The following is a 19,476-nucleotide window of genomic DNA, read 5'->3' as shown; positions in this document are numbered from 1 at the left end:
GACGCTCAGCTGAACCCAAGGACACCCCATCCTCTGCTGAGTCCCACCTTAAAGACCAGTGGTAGCTGGCAAAGCATAGGGTCCTTTAATTCATGCTGAAGACAAATGTGTGGAGCAGAGAGTGTGTTCTCGGCTGTCATTGGTGAAACTTCCGTATTTTTCAACCTAAATCCTATTTTTTAAAAAGATGACTAATGGAGACAATCATTTTGGAAATTGGTCAAGTAAACCGAGAGTGTTGAAGCCATCAGCTGCAAAATGAGCTGCAATGTAAATCTCAACAAGTTTCATTTTGGAATCTTGTTTCACCTCTTCCACATTGTCCGAAATGGGGTGACTATTCAGCCATGACATTGAGAATCTCACAGAACAAACTCTTCCTGGCACTCCTCTCTTTCCACCGTTGTTCCGGCAACGAGACTTCTCCTTGATCAGAACTTGGTTAGACGCAATAACTAGCTGACCATATCAAGCGAAAAGGTAAAGAAAAACATTTTTATATCCCCTTAGGGTCCTTTCCATAATGTTGTGAGACTTATATTAAGAATCTGAGTTTATCAGTGGCAAAAACGAGCAGTTTTAGTGGACGTACATTGACGGTGCACACTCGCCCCATGCAATAAGAGTGCAGTTTCCCAGCTGCAGTTCTCTCACGCAATACTGGAGCCATTTAAAAAAACGTTATTGCCATTAGTCACTTGGATACAAAAGGGTTGAAAAATACTGAATTGTTCCTTTGACCAACACATTGTTGAACCCCAATATGGCTACACGGTCAATAGTCATTAGCTTGTGCGTTGATCGAATCATTGGCCTGATTACCCAGAGATGTCTTCATGCTCCTTGTCATCCTTTATCTCTCCACATGTCATCTCTTCAGTCTTTTTACCATATCTTTATCAACAGCTCTGTTATTTCTGTGTTGACAGAGTTTAGAGTCTATCCCCTGGTCCCTAAACCCTGGGTCAGGACTGGGATTGACTGACATCCTCCAACAAAATCAATCGTTCTCACAAACTAGGTGGGACCCAATCAAGCCCACAGGCTTGGTTGTGGTGGGTATCCAACGTGACTTGTTCACAGCTTGTTGTTTTCTGCAGTAGTCCCAGGGTAACCCTGAATTAACTCAATTCAAAACCATGGGCTGAAATGTTTTCAAAACCCTGCGCTGAAATGTATAATTCATGTTCTTTATATTTACAGATACTGAGGGAATAGCGGCTGTAGACTGGGATAACAAGCCAAGCAACTCATTTAACATTCAATAGAGCCTCCGCCTTTATTTCAACCAACTTCTAATCTTTCTCCCACTGGCTGGATCTCAATCGCTTTTACATTTCTGACTCATTACAGCTCTTTTACTTTCTCTTTCATTTCTTTTCAACAAATACTCTGTATTATTTATGATATATTTAAATTATTCTTTTATTGAGAAATAATAACATCTAATTCAAATATTCTTTTTGCAGATTTTTCCCAAATTATAGAGTTTGTATCTTAATGTTCTATGCAATATAATTTATTAAGATAGAATAAATTATTATACATACACCACTACACCTGAGTGTGCAGGAAGCCTCACTAATGCGTATAACTTTCCCAATCAACATTAGTATCCGCTACATTAACACTTACTGCAGATTGTAAAATACACATTAGACACATTAAATACCTGGCTAAAAAACTAATCCCATCTAAGACTCAAAGTAATGCTTTCTAAACCACCACTGAGGAGAAAAAGAAAATCAAGAAAATCTGATCTTTAAAGCCTCTGACTGTGAGCGGAGACCAATCACACACACACACACACTTGGAAGTTGTGAGTACCTAACAGGGATTAGTATGTCTGTGTGTTTGTGGATGTGTGTGTGTGTTCAGTATTTGTGCTGTTTGAGGTAATTTGAAGGTAAGACACTCTTTGAGAAAGTCATGTTGTGCAAGTCAAAGTCTATTAGGCACAGAGACAGGTCTATCAGCGGAGCCTGGACAGATCTATTAGAAGGGAATTCATATCACAACAGCACAGACAGTGTTAGCACAAAGACGGTGATAAGGGAAAAGCCTGTCACGGTCTCCCCGGGGAGCTGGAATCAGCAGTAGGGGAAAAAGACATTTTCACAACCAGCATGTGCCGGGGAAATGGCTTTTAGGTCATGATACATGGCCTTTGATTGCCTGTGTGGAAGAATTTGTAAAAAGATGACTTGGAAATGTCAACATGTCTGCAATCCTTTTCAATTGTGCGTTGTTTTTAACCCTCCTGATATATTTTTGTTTTCTCAGGAACACTCAGAAACTAAAAAATCTATTAATTATTAAATATATTTCACTTGTTTTTCAAAAAAATGCATGTTAAAATTATTTTACGTACATTGGAAGGAACTACATATAAAATACAATGGTTTTACATGACATTGATTTTTGATTGAAATGGGTCAATTTGATCTGCAACATAACAGGAGAGTTAATAAGGACTTATCTATGTATGCAAACAAATAGTGTTTTATTCAATCAATCAATCAAACTTTATTTTTATAGCGCTTTTCATACATATAAATGCAACTCAAAGTGCTTTACAAAACTCAAAGTGCTTTACAAAATATTATTAGTATTTTAACTGAATTGCCATATGTGATCAGCTTTTTATCGCTGTGTTGTTAGCAAAGTCTTCATTTTATAACAACTTATGCATGCAACCATCCTGCTTCCCACTGGGCTTAAAGTCCACTGTGGTGTCCATAAACCATGAAAACTCTAAACCATGAGCTAAGTTTAGACAGGGATATTTTGTTCTTCTGTTGTTAAGACTGGTGCTTTCTGGTAGACTTAACATATCTTGCACAAATGTCTGCATCAAAGTAAAAGAAGAGCTTTCTGTTTTTTTCAGTGAAATGGTGACACAGTATTGCAAATAAAGTGAAATAACATTTTAATAAGGTATGTTTTAAATTGTATTAGAATCAGTTGCTCTGCAAAATCAGTCTGCTAGCTAGCTTACAGCTATATGAACAACAGATACGGGGTCTTTGTTAACAAAAATGATGAATTAAAGGAGAACTACACCCATTTTTAAAATTTGTACAGGTGATTGCTATGATATGAGACAGGGGTACTCCAGGACCCTGTGACATCACTGTTGGGTGTGGTTACAGGTGCAACAGACCACAGTTTTGCTGATTGAGGTTGGGTGACATAGGCTTGAAACTTTGGAAACGCTTTATAATAAGGTCCTTAATAACCATTAATTACCAAGTAATAAGGCATTGTTCTCGCTTTAGATCCGGTAGTTGCAAAAAGCATAGTTAACTTATGGTTAACTTATTATAGATGAGCAATAAAGTATATTTTAATATCAATAAGCAAACAAAATATGATTAATAAAGGCATGGCAAAGACATAATGGGTGTTTGTAATGCCATTATTAACACTTATATAAGCTTATAAACACACAATAATGTTAATAAGCATCTTGTAAGGACTTACAAGGGCCTTATTACTTGTTAATTAATGGTTATTACAAGGACCTTAATATAAAGCGTTACCGAAACTTTTAACCAAAGTGGGATTTTCAGCCTGGTGTTAAACTCCTCTCCAAAATAAAATCCTGTACTAAATCATTAACACTCTGCTCTCCAAACTCCACATTCACCCCTTCTTACCTGGAATATGGCTATCCAGGCGTAGCCGATATTGTCAAAGTTGACAGCTCCCTTGTGAGGGTTGTGGTCCCCAGCGCGACACTCATTGAAGTATTGGTTCCAGTTAACACAGCTGTTACCACTGGCCCAACCCATTCCAAACACAGCTGGACTCCCAAAGGGAGCGGGCAAAGTGCACTCGGCCCCGGCTTCTGTGTTTGGTGGCACACTGCTGCATCGCAGCATCCCGTTCTCCCGGGGCGCAGAGCAGATGAATGGGCTATCTTCACCTTCTTCAGACATGTAGTAAGTCTTTTCGGACATGTTGTAAATCCTGGATGGGAAAAGTAAAAGAAAAAGAAATGGCCACATTGTTATCATGCATTAATTGTGGTTAAATTTGCTTTAAGGTGATGCAAAATTGTCATTGTTGCAAGTTTAAGGACTAAACCAGTTTCACATTATAGGACAACAGAATATATTTGTGATTAGAACTCAGACAATCAGTTAATCTAAGTCTGATACTAATTTGTATTTATTCAGGAATGGGTTAGTCCTTGCCTAAATTAAAGTTTAAGTGCTTGTGTGGAGATAATACACAAATCCTCCACATGACCTTGACTGCAATAGATAAGAATCCGTTTGCTTTCTCAGAAAATGCCAAAATACTGCTTGCACTTCTTGTGTAATTAATGAGAGCGAATACATCATTGAGTTTATTAAATAGGCACCCATCCAATCACAGATGTTGTCTTTGAACACCTTCTCCGACAACGACCAACTACTACTCCCACACTATTTTCACACTGTATCTACACTGTGTGTTCTCTTCTCCCGAAGAATCTTAATCAGTGATTTCCAGCCTCATCATAAATCATCTGAACAACATAACGTAATGCAGAGTAATGGAACGGATGCACCTTCTGTCTTTTTGTTTGGTCAATCCTGTTTGTAGTTGATTCTCGGCATGAGTCAGTTGTACAATATAGACAGGAGTTCCCAGTTCCACTACATTTTTGTCCTCACTTATCTACCACTCTATTCATTTGATTCATACATTTGGTTTGCACCCTTCGACTCGAAAGAAAAATTCCACCTATCTTAAAAACAACATATTATTGTGGGGTTATTTTGTATTTAAAGTGAAATAGCACATAGCAACTCAAAAGCAGAGGAAGCGAGGCAGCTATTCTATGGTGACAGCTGTTTCCTACCCATGGTAAAAAGGGATGAGTGCATCCCACAGTTTACCTGCTTATTTTTACACTCCCCTTTAAAGTGAAGAGCCCTTCACAACAGAGAGTGCCTTTATGCAGAGTGACACTATTGAAGCAGTAGTGGGAGCCACCAGTTTTATTAAGGATCTTACTTTATACCAGACTGTCTAGTGATTGACTCTAATTATGTTCCTGCCACTCCTGTCCTTTTCCCCCTCTGCTGCTGTCCTGTTTATAGCTTTTCACAGCGTGGTACTGCATGACTGAACTCGCTCCTTTTTGGCTTTTCATGAGCAAAAGTTGTGGATAGTACCTTTTTTTTTTGTACCACCTCGGTCGAGGTTCCATGTGAGCTGAGCCAAAACTAGAGGGTGGAATTAAAACACTGCACACCACTGATTGGACAGAGAGAATTGTCAGTGACATGGGACAAACTGTCAGCCCTACAAAATGGTGTGTATGTGACTGACTGACTGACTGACTGACTGACTGATCACACTTTGTTCACTCATTTCATTTTAAAGGTAATTATTAGGGCCCAAGCACTGAGTGCTGCAAAAAATCTGTTGTTCTTTAAAGACTTATTATATCAATAAATGTATTATTCCTTGTTTGCATCATTGGGATAACAGCATATTAACTACTTATATACAATAAATATTCACATCATAGACACTACCATTGCACACAAAATTCACAAAATCACATTAACCCAACATGGTAAGCTGTCTATAGTGACCGCAATCTTTTTATTAATTGGGCCCATAATTTAATAAAAATGGTATTACCCAAAGATCTAGCCAGTGTTGTGTTGAAGGTGATGTCATAGCAGTTTCACGTGGTGGCACTACGGCGATCCGTTGAGAATCCTGGCTACACTGAGGGGGTTCATCTACTCTGCACTGGATTATAATTAGTGGATACATTAATGTGTTTATTGTTTTAATGTTGTACTACTGGGAAGATTTTCTTTGGGGATCAGCCTATAGTAATACATTATAATTTATTTATGGAATGTATTTTGTGTTATCATTGAGAATCTGTAACTAGTAACTTAAGTTATCAAATAAATGCAGTGAAATAAAAAGTACAATATTAACCTTGTGGAGTAGAAATACAAAGTAGCATACATCTGACAAACTCATTAAAGAACAAGTACCTCAATATATTACTTAAGCACAGTACTTGAGTCAATATACTTCACCACTGATATTCAGGATTTATATTCAACTTGAGGTCAGACAGGCATTTGTTCTGTGAGAGAAAACACAGCTGCCTTGGTTATGAAATATTAAGCTGCTGTTCTCTTTCTGACTTTCTCTCTCACACACAGGAAGGACTCAGCAACATTAACTCTGGTACAATTTGTACCATTACATCAAAACAGAATTAGTTCAAGGATGGCTCAGTGACATTTTTGGCTTCCTGAGGTTGTGGACACGGAATGAGATTTTCTTTTTTCTCTTTTGCATAATTTCAATCCCTACAGCTAAATTGGTGATCTTTCTTCTGTCTGTGAATGTGTAGGACGGACTGTGTGGGAGATAGTGGTTGTTTGTCTGTTACCTGTCTTTTTTTAATACATTTTATTTATCACAGGATAAGACACATGTGGGAGCCCGGGTTTTTGTCCTTGTGTTGTCCTTGGACATTTTCTCCAAGTCTGCACCCTGTCAGACCAAGCGTTTTCTCCATTTTCAGTCAGACACGATGTCATTTTCTATTTTGTCAATTTGGTAAAAACAAAGATTGATTTTTAAATCTATTTGGAACTGTTCAAAATTTCATTCCCAAGAGTTTGAAATGTTGCTTTCTGTTTATTAATTTCCTGTTATGCTGATTCTCCATCCACCAACAAAATATTTTTGTTTTCTTGGGCTATGGGCCTTATCTGGAAAATTATAATTATAGATTTGTAAAGTTGTATTTGGGTTTATAGTCACATCATCATATATTTTGTAATATAATCAAACTTTACTTTTGTCATGTCACATCGGACTTTCTGTGTCAGCCTCGGTGACTTTGTGTCCTCCACTGCTCCTCTCTCAAGTGGGGTCCAGCAGGGCTCTATGCTTGGCCCTCTTCTTTTCTCCCTCTATCTACTCCCACTTCGTTCCTTTCTCAGAAAAGATGGAATTTCTTATCACTGTTATGTGGATGACAGCCAAATCTATGTCCCCCTCAAAAAACCTTTCTCTGTTGACCCACTTCGAAGGTGCTTACAGGATATTAAAGCTTGTATGTACGGGTGTCTTCAAATATTTTAAGTTTTAATGAAAAAAGACTGAGGTTGTGGTCTTTGGTAGCACCTCTTTGACCCATTTTTTTTTGCCATTGCAGCTCCAAAACTTTGGAATGAATTGCCGCTGCACATTAGACAGGCCTCCTCACTGTCTCATTTTAAATCTCTTCTTAAAACCCAACTCTTCTAGTTGGCTTTTAACACCACATAGAGTGTTGATATTATGATTTTTTTGTGCGGGCAGTGCATTTCATTTATTGTTTTTTTTATTCAATTTTTTATTCTATTTTATCTTATTGTATTCTATTGTTTTATTGTCTACTTATCTTTTTTGTTGTGCTTTTATTGTGTTACCTATGTATTGTGTTTTTGTGCAGCACTTTGAAAACCCTGTGTTTGCTATAAACATGCTATACAAATAAAGTGGATTGGTTTGGATTGGATCTTAAAACATGAGAACATAATCTGCAAAGAGGAGGAGTTGTTTCAAAACTGGTGCATTAGTGATTTATTTTAAAGGTAAGTTCATTGTACACATACAGATAATAAATAACATTGGGATGAGACTGCAGCCTTACCTTTCCCAACCTCTATATTTATCTCTCTGTCTTTCTCTCCTTGCTTGTCCCTGTATGTGTGTGAAGCCATACGTTGGTTTCCATCCTGAGGGCGCTATGCAGTTTGTGTACTCTAACAAGTTACAATTTCTGTATTTTTGCTACAGGCAACAGCTGACTGATACACCACATGACAACTCAACACAAACTCTAACAAGAGCGAGCAAAAAGGGAGAAGCAGAGGGAGAAAAAGAAAGATGTTAACAGAAGGAGAGAGGGAAGGGGCAGAGAAAAGAAAAATCATGTTTGAGTTAAATGAGCTGAGTGTGTTTGAAGATTTCATGTGTGCTTGCTGGAGGCGGTGCTGGTCACCATATGGATGAGAAGAACAGCACTTGCAAAGCAGGGTAGAGAGACTTTTTCTGTTTGGGGGAAATTAAAAATTGATTGCAACTTCTACCGAAGCAGTCTGTATTTTTAATTTATCTTTGCTTTGTCTAGAGAAATAACTAAAATCTTTTTCCATTCTCACCAAACTGCTTTGTCCGTCAAATCTAATTTATATGTGAGCATGGTCTTGAAGAGGAAATATCCCAGGGAGTTCCAGCCTAGAAGGAAAATAGGGAATGCAAATACATGAGCCAAAATGACTTACCTGCTGATGTCTTTTCTCACGAAGCAGCGGTTACGCAGTAGCCCCGCCCACAACTGGACTCCCACAATGCCAAAGATGAAAAAGACAAAGAAGCAGAGGAGAAGGACATTTCCCAGCATGGGCAGGGTGTCCAAGAGCAGGGTCACCAAGATCCTCATACCTATAGCGGGACACAAAAAAAGATCCCATCAGAAATAATCATTTTCACCACTTTAAAAAGGTTCAGGAGGTCACTTTAATAGACATCATTTTAAGAAAAATAACTTATAACATTTGTGTTTTCATTCAGGCATGGTGGATTCTTGCAAATGACATAAGAAGCACCACAGTTTATCCGTCTTGAGAAGGTTATAGTGTACTGTAAGGATAAAGTGACAGTTTTAGCAAATATGATGTTTTTTCTTTTAATTACATACATGACAACTGAGTTTGAATGTGATGCACCAGCTAGCGTTTTACTAGCCCTCTAGTTACCGCAAAACCTGACAGCCTCTATTGATCTGTGAACTCGGAACCAACGACTTCATCCCCGCAGCCAATAAAATTACAAGTGGTGACAATACTGAATGTGACAGTTTGACATTATTTCATCCTCTGGGATTTGAATTCACAGCTTCCCTGTGGCCAGTATTACCTAACCACATGCGTTCAGCATCCATCTCCAGTTGTCAGATGTGTTCAGTGTCAGCAGAGTCAGGAATCTCATCCCTGATGTCCCTCACAATGTGTTCTGTCCCCTTTCACATATATTGCAGCCTTGTCACAATGACCACACTTACAATATGGCAATTCCAAATTGTCACTAATAATTTTAAAAGTGGCAGTGATACTTCAAATTAAATCTGCTGAAGTCTCCAGAACCTTATTTCCAGGTTAGTTTGCACTGTGCCACTGCAGGAAAACAGTTTCCCTGAATCTATTATCATTTGGTGAGAGGTTAAAAAACAAGTGCTCTGGTTTGCTTTGGATTTTTACAGTTGTCAATGTGGGCTAAACAGCACAAAACTAACCCGCATTAAATTTTGGGATTTTTTCATTGTTCAGTTTAGTCTTCAATTAAGCTCAATGTGGTTGGCTCCAACTGTTGCCATCTTGGCAGTGCTTACCACCCGGCTAAACAAAAAATGTGCATAGAGGTGCAGCATGGGTGATCTGAGGAGGGCTCCCACCTGTCAATCAAGTGGCCACTATGCTCTCAATTATTTTTAAGCCTTATATAATTTACGATGTCTTAAAAATCCACCCTGGCCTTGCAGTTGTCATAAACTGAAAAATTAGCTATAAAAAAAGCTTGGGTTTTATTTCCGAAACAAATCCTGCTTTACTTACAGTGCTAAGAAGAAACTTGTTGAAGCCACTTTTTTTTTTATCTGTAATTGACTATGGTGATGCTTTGTACTATTTCAGCCAAGTCTCTCTTGAAAAAGAGATTCTGAATCTCAATGGGACTTCCTGAAAAATATTTTTTGCGGTTATTTTAATTAAAAACTGTTTATTTATGCTGTAAAGTTGTAAATTTTAGTCTATGAAGACTCTCACGCGTTTGGAGCCAGCCTCAAGTGGCCAATTGAGGAACTGCAGTTTTCGCCACTTCCATATTGGCTTAATTCTTCAGCTCAGGAGGTTGCTACTTGTTTTTTTTAATCAAAATTATTATCAATAATAAATACACTTTCAATAAGTCGAAGTTTGACTAAAATAAAAGTCATACAATTTTCCACATGATTATCACTTGTTATATTTTCATATTTGGACGCACAGATGAGCAATATGTGGATATTATTCCATCCCCTCCACCCCTTGTTTACAACCACAGAAAGTTTTCTAATGGTAGATTTTTTATGTTGTTACACTGTGAAGTACTTACTGCCGTTCAGCGGGGATGACTCATCAGCATTTAGTATGCATCGTCTTTCTATTAGAGTTTACCCGTATGTGCTTCTATATGCACTCACAGCCACAAAGTTGCTGTATAGAACATATCTTCTGCATAGTGCTACAGCATGAAATCTCCTATGATGGCCTTTTGCTTTGATCTTTACAATGTATATAGGATAGTGAAAATGAGAAAAAGTCAACTCTAAATCCATCTTCATTCATCAGACTGTCCATTCAACCATCTATCCTTTCTTTTAGATTTACTGATCATGGATCAGCTGCAGATCTAGAGTTGCATGTGCTGTAATGTGTTTTTGTGAGATATGTGACAGCAAGGCAGGTGCGGGTCAATCCATCAAACCAGAGCTCTAATGAGATGGGGTCATGGCTTTGGGGTGGAATAGAAACCATAAAATCAATGAAATGTCCAGTTTAAATCATTGTCTCATCACCAATCTGTCTCATATTATCCTGTGTTCTGACTGAGATTTACCACTTTAAACATATGTGGCTTTTGCATCCTTCAACTGCCTTTACTCTTTTGCTTTTTTTCCACCTTCTCACAAAAAGCGAGCAAAACAAGAAAACCTTACACGTACCCTGACAATACATATTTGTTAGAAGATGGAATATGTCTGTGTGCATGCTTGAGGTAGACAGCAATACTCCAGAGACTCTAGGATATTGCTGTCTGCTGTGAACACAGCACATGGAAATGTACACATGCACACACTAAGTAAACAGCACACAGATGCCTTACTATAGAGGCATCTGTGTGCAGTGAAATCTGATCAAACACAAACATCTCACAGCATTGACATCCCCTAAGCAGAATACTAATGGTTTCACCATTTTGGGTACAGAGATGTGATTCAGCAATAGACTCAATTTCATTGCCTAAAACAATGCAGACGGGGTAAGAAAAAACAAAGAGATTTAAACCTAGATTGACACTGGGTTCACTCCCAGAGTTACAATGCATTCGAGTAGGTTTAATTAAACTAATGCAATCTAATGACGCACAAGTGGCAGATTCACTGAGACCACTTGAAACAGAGAAAGGCAACCTATCCACAGAGTCATGCCATGGGGATAAATAAAGTTTTCAAAGGGCTGGATTTAAGGGAAATAATACATTTATATTGCCATTATAAACATTATTTAAAGAAGCGATCGGGATAATGTTGTAAAAAGACAGCGACAAATATGAAAATATTGGAAGAAAGTCCAGATGTTTTCCTTTGATATATTGTGGAAAGAGGTAGGCTTTTGGACTCAGGCATTAATCTATGAGAAGATCTTGTAATAAAGTCCAGTCTTCTAATAAAACAGCCTCTTAGATTAGATCTGGGAGTAATTAAATATGTTAATGTGAAATCATTTTCATTGGAAGAAGAGCAGACAGCCATGATGAACAAATGGCCTTTATCCAACCACACTGTCCAGGAATTTAATCCAGTCATAGCAGAACACAATAATAAACGGGTGATGGTATCTATGAATAAGCAGCAAATAATAGTGTTTTGGTGTATAATGTAGAATAGTGGTGGCTGAGTTTAGCAGTAGCTGGGTTATATTGTCTTCTGTGGACAAAACATTAAAGGGGACAAAATATGCTCATCTTCGGGATGGAATGGACAGCGTGTCTTCAATTCCTATCATTGTACAAAAGTGAAGCCAAAATATCCTGTATATGGGTACACTGGTGATGTCATTTGGAGCCAGAGTCAGCACAGTAGTGATCGGCTAAGTCAGCATTTTAATGACCTGGGGTCTATCTCTAAAAACCCAATGAGGATTTCAATGGGTTGGTGGTTAGATGCCAGAAACGAGGTCTGTGGTTAACACAAGCTTGAGAGATGTTCGCTTTTTGTTATACAACATAAAATATGTTAATAAATAACAACTTTCTCACTCACTTTTCAGTGCTCTAGTAGATTGTAGATTAGGTTAATAAACAATTTATTAGGCTACGGTTTCGCTAGCTTGTCAAAACTGCTCTATAGCTTGTCGGAGACTGTCTGAAGCATAACGGTAGTTAGCTAGTTCAGTCAAACCGTGATAGCATAATGTTAGCTTATTTACTTTCAACAGCTTCATTAACGCTTCAAATTTCATTAGATTATCCTGATGAACAAAATATGTTAGTGTATTTGCCAAAGAGTGCTTACAAATCCCATAGGCAAATTCTCAATAGACCCCATATATAACTTCTGGGTATACACCTGCCCGACTAATCATGTATCAATCACAGCTGTGAGTGATGTAACCCCCTTTTTATCGCATTAAATAACTAAATGTACCTAAACTGCATGAACTGCAACAATGCAGGAACATACATGACCTTATAAAGAGCAGCCTCAAAATGACCAAAAACCACCAAAATTAACATGTAACTACAGTTTTTAGTTTGGCCAATGTCCCATATGCATGCAGAGGGCTGGGTTTATGACCTATACTGCAGCCAGCCACCAGGGGGCAATTGAGATGTTTTGGCTTCACTTCTGGGGAGCTGTCTATCTTCATAAACTATCTTTGGTCTTATGGATACTGCCAAATATCAAAGTAACAATGACGAAAGTAGCCACTTGTAGTTCTTTTCATAGGAGCTGTAGTTTTTTCTGTGCTCACAAAAAAAATGTTGTGGAGCCCAGAGACTGCTGCTCACTGTATCTGGGCTACAGCACAAAAACACATTAAACATTCTGTCTAACAACGAATACTTCCCATCCACTTAGGCAGAAAGACAAACAGAGAGACGGAGCGATCGCAGAATAGTTCGAGACAAACAGAGACGGTAAGTATGGAGAGAAAAACTTTAGCCTGGCTGCTAGCCCGGCTGGCTCGCACCCACAAACACTCAGTCTCTGATGACAAAGCAAAAGAAAACAAAAGATTAGATGGAGTGTTTAAGAGAGAGGAAAAATTAAGGGAAGTGAGCTGGTGTCAAACAACCTCAGGGTGTCTTTGTGTGTACCTGTGAATGTACGAGTCTGTAGCCTTTGGGGTATATTTGTGTCTGTTTGTATCCACGCTGACCTTGAGATTCCAGCCCCAAGTAATAGCTCTCATTGTAATTCTCGCCCTCTTTCTTCTCTCCATCTACCTCCCTGTGTCAGATCCCTCAGGGAGAAACTGAAAACTTGTTACAATAATACAAGTTTCACTTCACCTCGTCCACGGCTGTGGAGATTACTTCTCGGGGCTACTGTTGGCTTAGCGATAAGGTTAAAGTTAATGTTAAATTTTCAGTCCTCGCAGAGATAGAACACTACAGTGAATGTGTGTGTGTGTGTCCCTGTGTGTGAGACTGTTTGTGATGATAGCTTGAGAGAAACAGACAACCTGCCATGCTTTGTGATTGTGTTTGGGTTATCTACGGTGCCCAAAGCATTCATACACACACACTCACACACACTCGCACACGCACATAACGTCATCATTTACGTGGATGAATCTTGGGTCATACTGTGTCACATGCTAACAACGGGCTTATTTCTGGGGTCATCATTCTCACACACACACGCACACATGCACACACTCACACACACACACACACACACACACAGTCATTTAGCTCGCTGCAGACATCTGTAACCCTGACAACATACTTCGTCAGTGTAGCACAAACACCTGTCAGGTTCCAATAATTCTCTCATGCGTTCTCCAATGTTGTTAGGATTGATTTTTTTTTAAAATGGGTTGCATTTTATAAACAATAAATCAGTTTTTATGTGTAAAAATACAAAACAGGTTAACATCAGTCTGAAATAGCTATGTAGACCAAGAAAGAAAGGTTTAAACAGGATACACAGGGGTATCCAGGACCAAAAAAGCAATGCATTTTTACCAAGATGAGGAATTAAAAGTAAAAAATGTTTAATTGCAAAAAGTGTTAATTTTACTTCTTGTAGGAATTTCATAGGAACAAAATAAAAACGGTAATGTGATGAATACAGTATTTATGTGTCTGTAATGTTATATATATAATGTGATTTGGATGTTATACGATAGTATTATCTTGTCAGTGTATTAGTTTAAAACCGTTAGCTAACTGTGGCTAAGGTCAACTGCCGCAGAGTTAGCTTAAGAAGCTAGCTAGTGGAACGTCTAGCTTCAAGGCACAAGATAACAAACTGAAAAAAATAACAGCCATTGTGTATTAAATGTGATTATTATAATATGTTTTATTCATGCTTAAAATCTACCCCGATTTTTCATTATATCCTTCATTCTTTTGCCAGTATGGCCTTAAATTTGGCATTTAACCTTGTTCGAAGAGGTATAAAAAAAAGTCTTAAAAAGTCTTAAACTGGACTTGGAGAACCCGGGGCTACCTTTTTATAACCCATTGTATGAACCTGTTTCAGAGAGGTTTAGTGAATAAAATGGCTACCGATACTGGCAGCCTTAACTTGAAAAACATCTTGGCAGCCTTCCTAATGTATGCTGGTTAATAATGTTGTACGTTGTTATGACACCGTTGTCTAGTGATCCTCTTTAGTTGTAGATTCATGGCCACCTCTGTCACAGAGCTTTTAGGAAAATGACAAACTATGTGCAAGTTCTCCCTCAGCGCTGGCTCAGTACCACCTCTGGAAGTGAGATTAAAGCAAACATCAAGTCCTGGATCATCGGTCAACTCACCGGTAAGTAGTGAGAATGCAGACACCGAAACATTCAGCTTTTTCATTGTGGTTTTGCTTTCATAGCACTGCATTGTTGAATGATAACAGGTGGCTAACATTACACAGCATAGAATCATGAATCATGTTCCTCAGGTGTGTAGGAGAATGGAAAAATAAATATAATGTGAAGTAAAATTTATATAATTTAACCTACACTGTAAAGCTTTTTACTGTAAAATTACAGTAAATTACTGGCAGCATTTTCGCCACTAAGTTACTGTAAAATTTACAGTACATCTACTGTTTTATAGAAATATAGGTCTCTTAACGAAGAAAAAAGAAATAGCGTGACATTTAAATGTTTAACTCTAAATTATGTTACAACTAATCCATTTAAACTCTATATTAGGATTACTGGAAAAACAACACATTGTGATTATTTCAGCCCAGACAAAAAAGAAATAAAATAAAACTTGTCTTCTTTTCGAAAATAATGACTTTATTTTCCTGACATGCTCAGCTGAAAACAGTAAATTCCTGAAAAAAATATATAATTTTGACCGTTGGAATGCCTGAGCAATCATGATAACTCCCACAATGCATTGTTTTCACAGCAATATACTGTACAATCATAATACAGCAAGTTACTGTTAGAATTTGACTGTAAATTTACAGCAAAGTCTTACAGTGTACCTGTGCTGTGTGTATATTACAATAACTGTAGTTTTATTAAACAATGTTCGGGAATAAAAAAAAGTAGGCTACTTAAGCACGACCCAAAATCCCCCTTTTCTTTTTTCTTTTACCTCTCCATTCTCTCTCTCTATTTGATTACAGGAACCACTGGGGGCACGATCTGCATCCTCCTCTCAGATTCTCGACTCCCTTGGTTCCCTTCTGTCTCTCTGCCTTCAGCAGACACCGTATCATTGTCACTCGACCATCCATCCGCCTACAAACCTGACCACATCCCTTCGCCTCATCTTCCCCGTCCCTCATCCACCCTCATCCCTTTATTCTTCGACCCTCATGGCTTCATCCAGTACCTCCATCCTCCCCTCCTACATCATCATGGCACTCAATTTGCTTTAAACTTTTCTGAACTCAAATCTATATTGGCGTGGTCTTTTTTAGTGAAGATATTGTCAGGAAAGGAAGCACTGGGCAGCAGTTAATTATGATTTGCTCATGAAAAATAATAATAAAGCAAATGTCCACAGGTAGATAAATAGTAGCTTGTCGTTAATAGAGGTACACTACCGGTCAAAAGTTTTAGAACACCCCAATTTTTCCAGTTTTTTATTGAAATTCAAGCAGTTCAAGTCAAATGAACAGGTAAACAGGAAGAAGGTAAGTGGTGAACTGCCAGAGGTAAATAAAAAAGGTAAGCTTAACCAAAACTGAAAGATAATGTACATTTCAGAATTATACAAGTAGGCCTTTTTCAGGGAACAAGAAATGGGTTAACAACTTAACTCTATGGAGTCTTGGGCTATTTTGTCCATTTTTTTAAATTATTTTCATGTCTTTGTAAGTCATTTTGTGTCTTCTTTTGGTCATTTTGTTTCTTTTTTTAGTCATTTTGTGTCTTTTTTTGGTCATTTTGTGTCTTTTTTTTAGTCCTTAAGTCCAACATAAAATGTGATTTTGAATCTTTTTTTTACTTTCAAAACACTATCATGCTCAATAAAGAATTTGAAATGTTGCAAATGTGCATTCATTTCAGAGTACACTGAGACATTAAACTGCATAATTTTCAATTCAATTCTGGAAAAGTTGGTGTGTTCTAAAACTTTTGACCAGTAGTGTAGTTAAACCATCATGCAAATCCGGATAAAAAAAGCATCCCTGCAAAGGTTCAAACATTGACTTACTTGGTACTCTGTTGATGGCCCGCAGTGGTCTGAGCACTCGGACGGTACGGATAGCTGACAGACTGGCGTTATGGTTATCCAGAGAATACTCCATCACCCTGGGGACGGGGACAGAGAAAGGTAGGAAGAGAGAGTTTTACTTCTGTACAACAACAACATCAAAATATAATAATGCTTACAATGGCAGCTACCCACGTAATTACTGTACATATGACATTTAATTACATGGAGTCAAAAGTTCCTTCCCCTCTTTATGGTCTATATTTCAGCACCCAAACGTCATAAATGCGACAAGAAGGCAGAGGGAAACAGTCATGGTCTGTGATTGTGTGTGTGTGTGTGTGTGTGTGTGTGTGTGTGTGTGTGTGTGGTCATACCGGCTAAGCCCTCGGAGCGTGGGAGTATTTAAAGGAATGTCTGCTGCTGATTGGGTCCTGCCCTCAACTCAACCTATATACTAGTCCCAGACTTTAGTCTGGGAGTGCAGCTTGCACTCCTCAAGTCTCCATGTCTTGGTTACTGATCAGTGCATTTTCAAGGTTCAAGACTGGTAAGTATTGTACTGAATACCTCTTATCTCTGAGGAAGGAGAGCTTATCTGACTGGTGTTTTCAACCTGATTATACGGTGCCATTAGAGGCCCATTTTAATATTAGGGCTGCAGCTAATGATTATTTTCCTTATTCCAATTAATCTGCTGATTATTTCCTAGATAAATCGTTTAGTCTATGTCAGAAAAAAGGTAAAAATGTCCATCCAGGTTTATTAAAGTCCAAGGTGATGTCTTTTAATCTCTTGTTTTGTCAGTTTAAAGCACAAATATATTCGGTTTTATATCATATAAACACAGATGTCTATATTTAAAAGGGGGAAAAATTATTTTGTGTGAGTTGTGCATGAAAAATTACTTTACAGATGAATCAAGTATCAATATGCTGATCATTTTTCAGTCAATCAAGTAGATGAGTAAAGTATGCACTAAATGTACTAGTATTTATACTTTATAGTATTTATACTTTAGTATGTACTAAAGTATAAATGGTTCAGCTGCAGCATTATTGCGTGTTGAGACCTGATGTGGATATATGATGTCATACATTCACACTGCACCCTTGTTACCCTTGATAGGGTGAAATAAAGCCAGAAAACAGAACACCTACCATAAGAGACACTTGTATTTTGATAATGACATAGTGATATTGTGAGGACAAACAGGTTTTTAAACACATTAACACATGGGCCTATATCATATATGAGCTGTGTACCCATATTTACTCTGAAACTGTTCGTATGTGTGCCTGCTTCTGTGTGAGAGATCACATCCGTTGGTTTGTTTACTTTATCATGAGCAATTTGTGGGCATGAGCAAAAAAGCATTGCAGGATACCAACCCTGCCATGACGATGACGAAGTCAAGCTGGTTCCACTTGTCGCCAAGGTAACAATTGGGGCCGAAAATTCCCAGGGCCACCATCTTGATGATCATTTCCACAGCAAAGAAAGCAAAGATACAGTCGTCCAATGCCTGGAGAAAAACAGATAGATACAGACAGAATTACAACAATAAAAACAAGAGGAAATGGAGCATCTAGTAAAAAGAAAAAGGTCAAGTCCTTGTTAAGTTTCCTCATCAATATGGAGTCTCATTTTGAAAGAAGCTGCTGAAGTGCCAGACGATGTTGTCTGAAAAGAAATTCTTGTCTCCATTAGTTAGTCTCATCCCAGCAGGGAATGGCTCTGGCTTAGCATGGCTATGTCTCAATTAATTAGACATCTACCACAGCAAAAAATAATGTCTGTATTTGAATATAATGAGCACATCTCAGTGCGCCAAGAATCAACACTGTTCTGCTGTAAAAGCATGCTGAAACAAAAGAGACAAGAAACAGAATGAAAGCTGTTTTCATTACCATTTGTTTACAAATTGGAATTTGGATTACTGTTGCTCTTCCTGTCAATAGAATGTGAAAGGGGTAGGCTGGTGCAAAAAAAAAACACTTTAATTGCGATATCTCTGTCCACACAAAAAAAAAAAAAAACCAAGTCCTCGCTGAGCAAGTTGGTGGCGCTAAAGATAAGACCTACGACATGTCAAATACCAGAGGAGAAGATTCTGACCTTGTGTATTGTGCTTATTTTACTTTGGTAGTATTAGCAAAACAATAGCTGAACAAAAGAAGCTAATAATGTCTATATTTATACATATTTGATACCTATTTAACATATTTCTGGTGCACGACCAAAGGTGCTATATGGCAAAACTTAAATTTGACTCATATACAGGCAGTGAATGAGGTGGAGTTGCTGCTGAGTATTATCTCTTGTTTCTCATGCATGCTCATTACACAAAGCAACAATAGGTATGCCCCAATTGCAATGGCGGCATAATTTCCCATGTCCCATAATTTACATGTCTGCACAGAAAAACAGTACCTGGATTTTTGCAAAATCTGCAGCCGTTTTCGAGAAAGAGCAAAGGACGCTTCCTGTTGATGAATTGTTTTCTGTCCAAGTGTGTTTGTGTGCAAGTTTGTGTGTTTAAAATGAGAACGAGTGGCCGGAAGAAGGACTCCAGCACTCGGCTGTACGTCGGTCAAATCAATGTCAATATGTAAATGAGAATCGTCACCCTGATTCCCTCAACCCTGGCATGGATTCTGCTTTTTTTCCTACAAACTTATTTCAAACAGAGATTTTTGAAGCTGTTTTCAAAAATCTCTGTTTTAGTGACCTGAAACTAGGTTTGTGTATGGGTGACAACCTAATACGTGGAGGAAAAAATCATAA

At 38.0% G+C, this 19,476-nt stretch overlaps 1 protein-coding gene across 1 annotated transcript in view; it reads right to left on the bottom strand.

Moving 5' to 3' along the window:
• The window catches only part of cacna1ha (calcium channel, voltage-dependent, T type, alpha 1H subunit a), a 163,047-nt gene that overhangs the window by 70,673 nt on the left and 72,898 nt on the right, over positions 1-19,476 (bottom strand). Inside the window, exons 3-6 of the mRNA XM_059347414.1 lie at positions 18,081-18,214; positions 16,690-16,787; positions 8,310-8,469; positions 3,660-3,972 (exon numbers count right to left, since the gene is read on the bottom strand). Coding sequence (XP_059203397.1) covers positions 3,660-3,972; positions 8,310-8,469; positions 16,690-16,787; positions 18,081-18,214 — 705 coding nt within the window. The remainder of the gene's footprint in view (positions 1-3,659; positions 3,973-8,309; positions 8,470-16,689; positions 16,788-18,080; positions 18,215-19,476) is intronic.

Source organism: Centropristis striata, chromosome 13 (genome assembly GCF_030273125.1).
Source record: "Centropristis striata isolate RG_2023a ecotype Rhode Island chromosome 13, C.striata_1.0, whole genome shotgun sequence".
Taxonomy (NCBI): domain Eukaryota; kingdom Metazoa; phylum Chordata; class Actinopteri; order Perciformes; family Serranidae; genus Centropristis; species Centropristis striata.
This window is presented reverse-complemented; position numbering and strand designations above follow the sequence as displayed.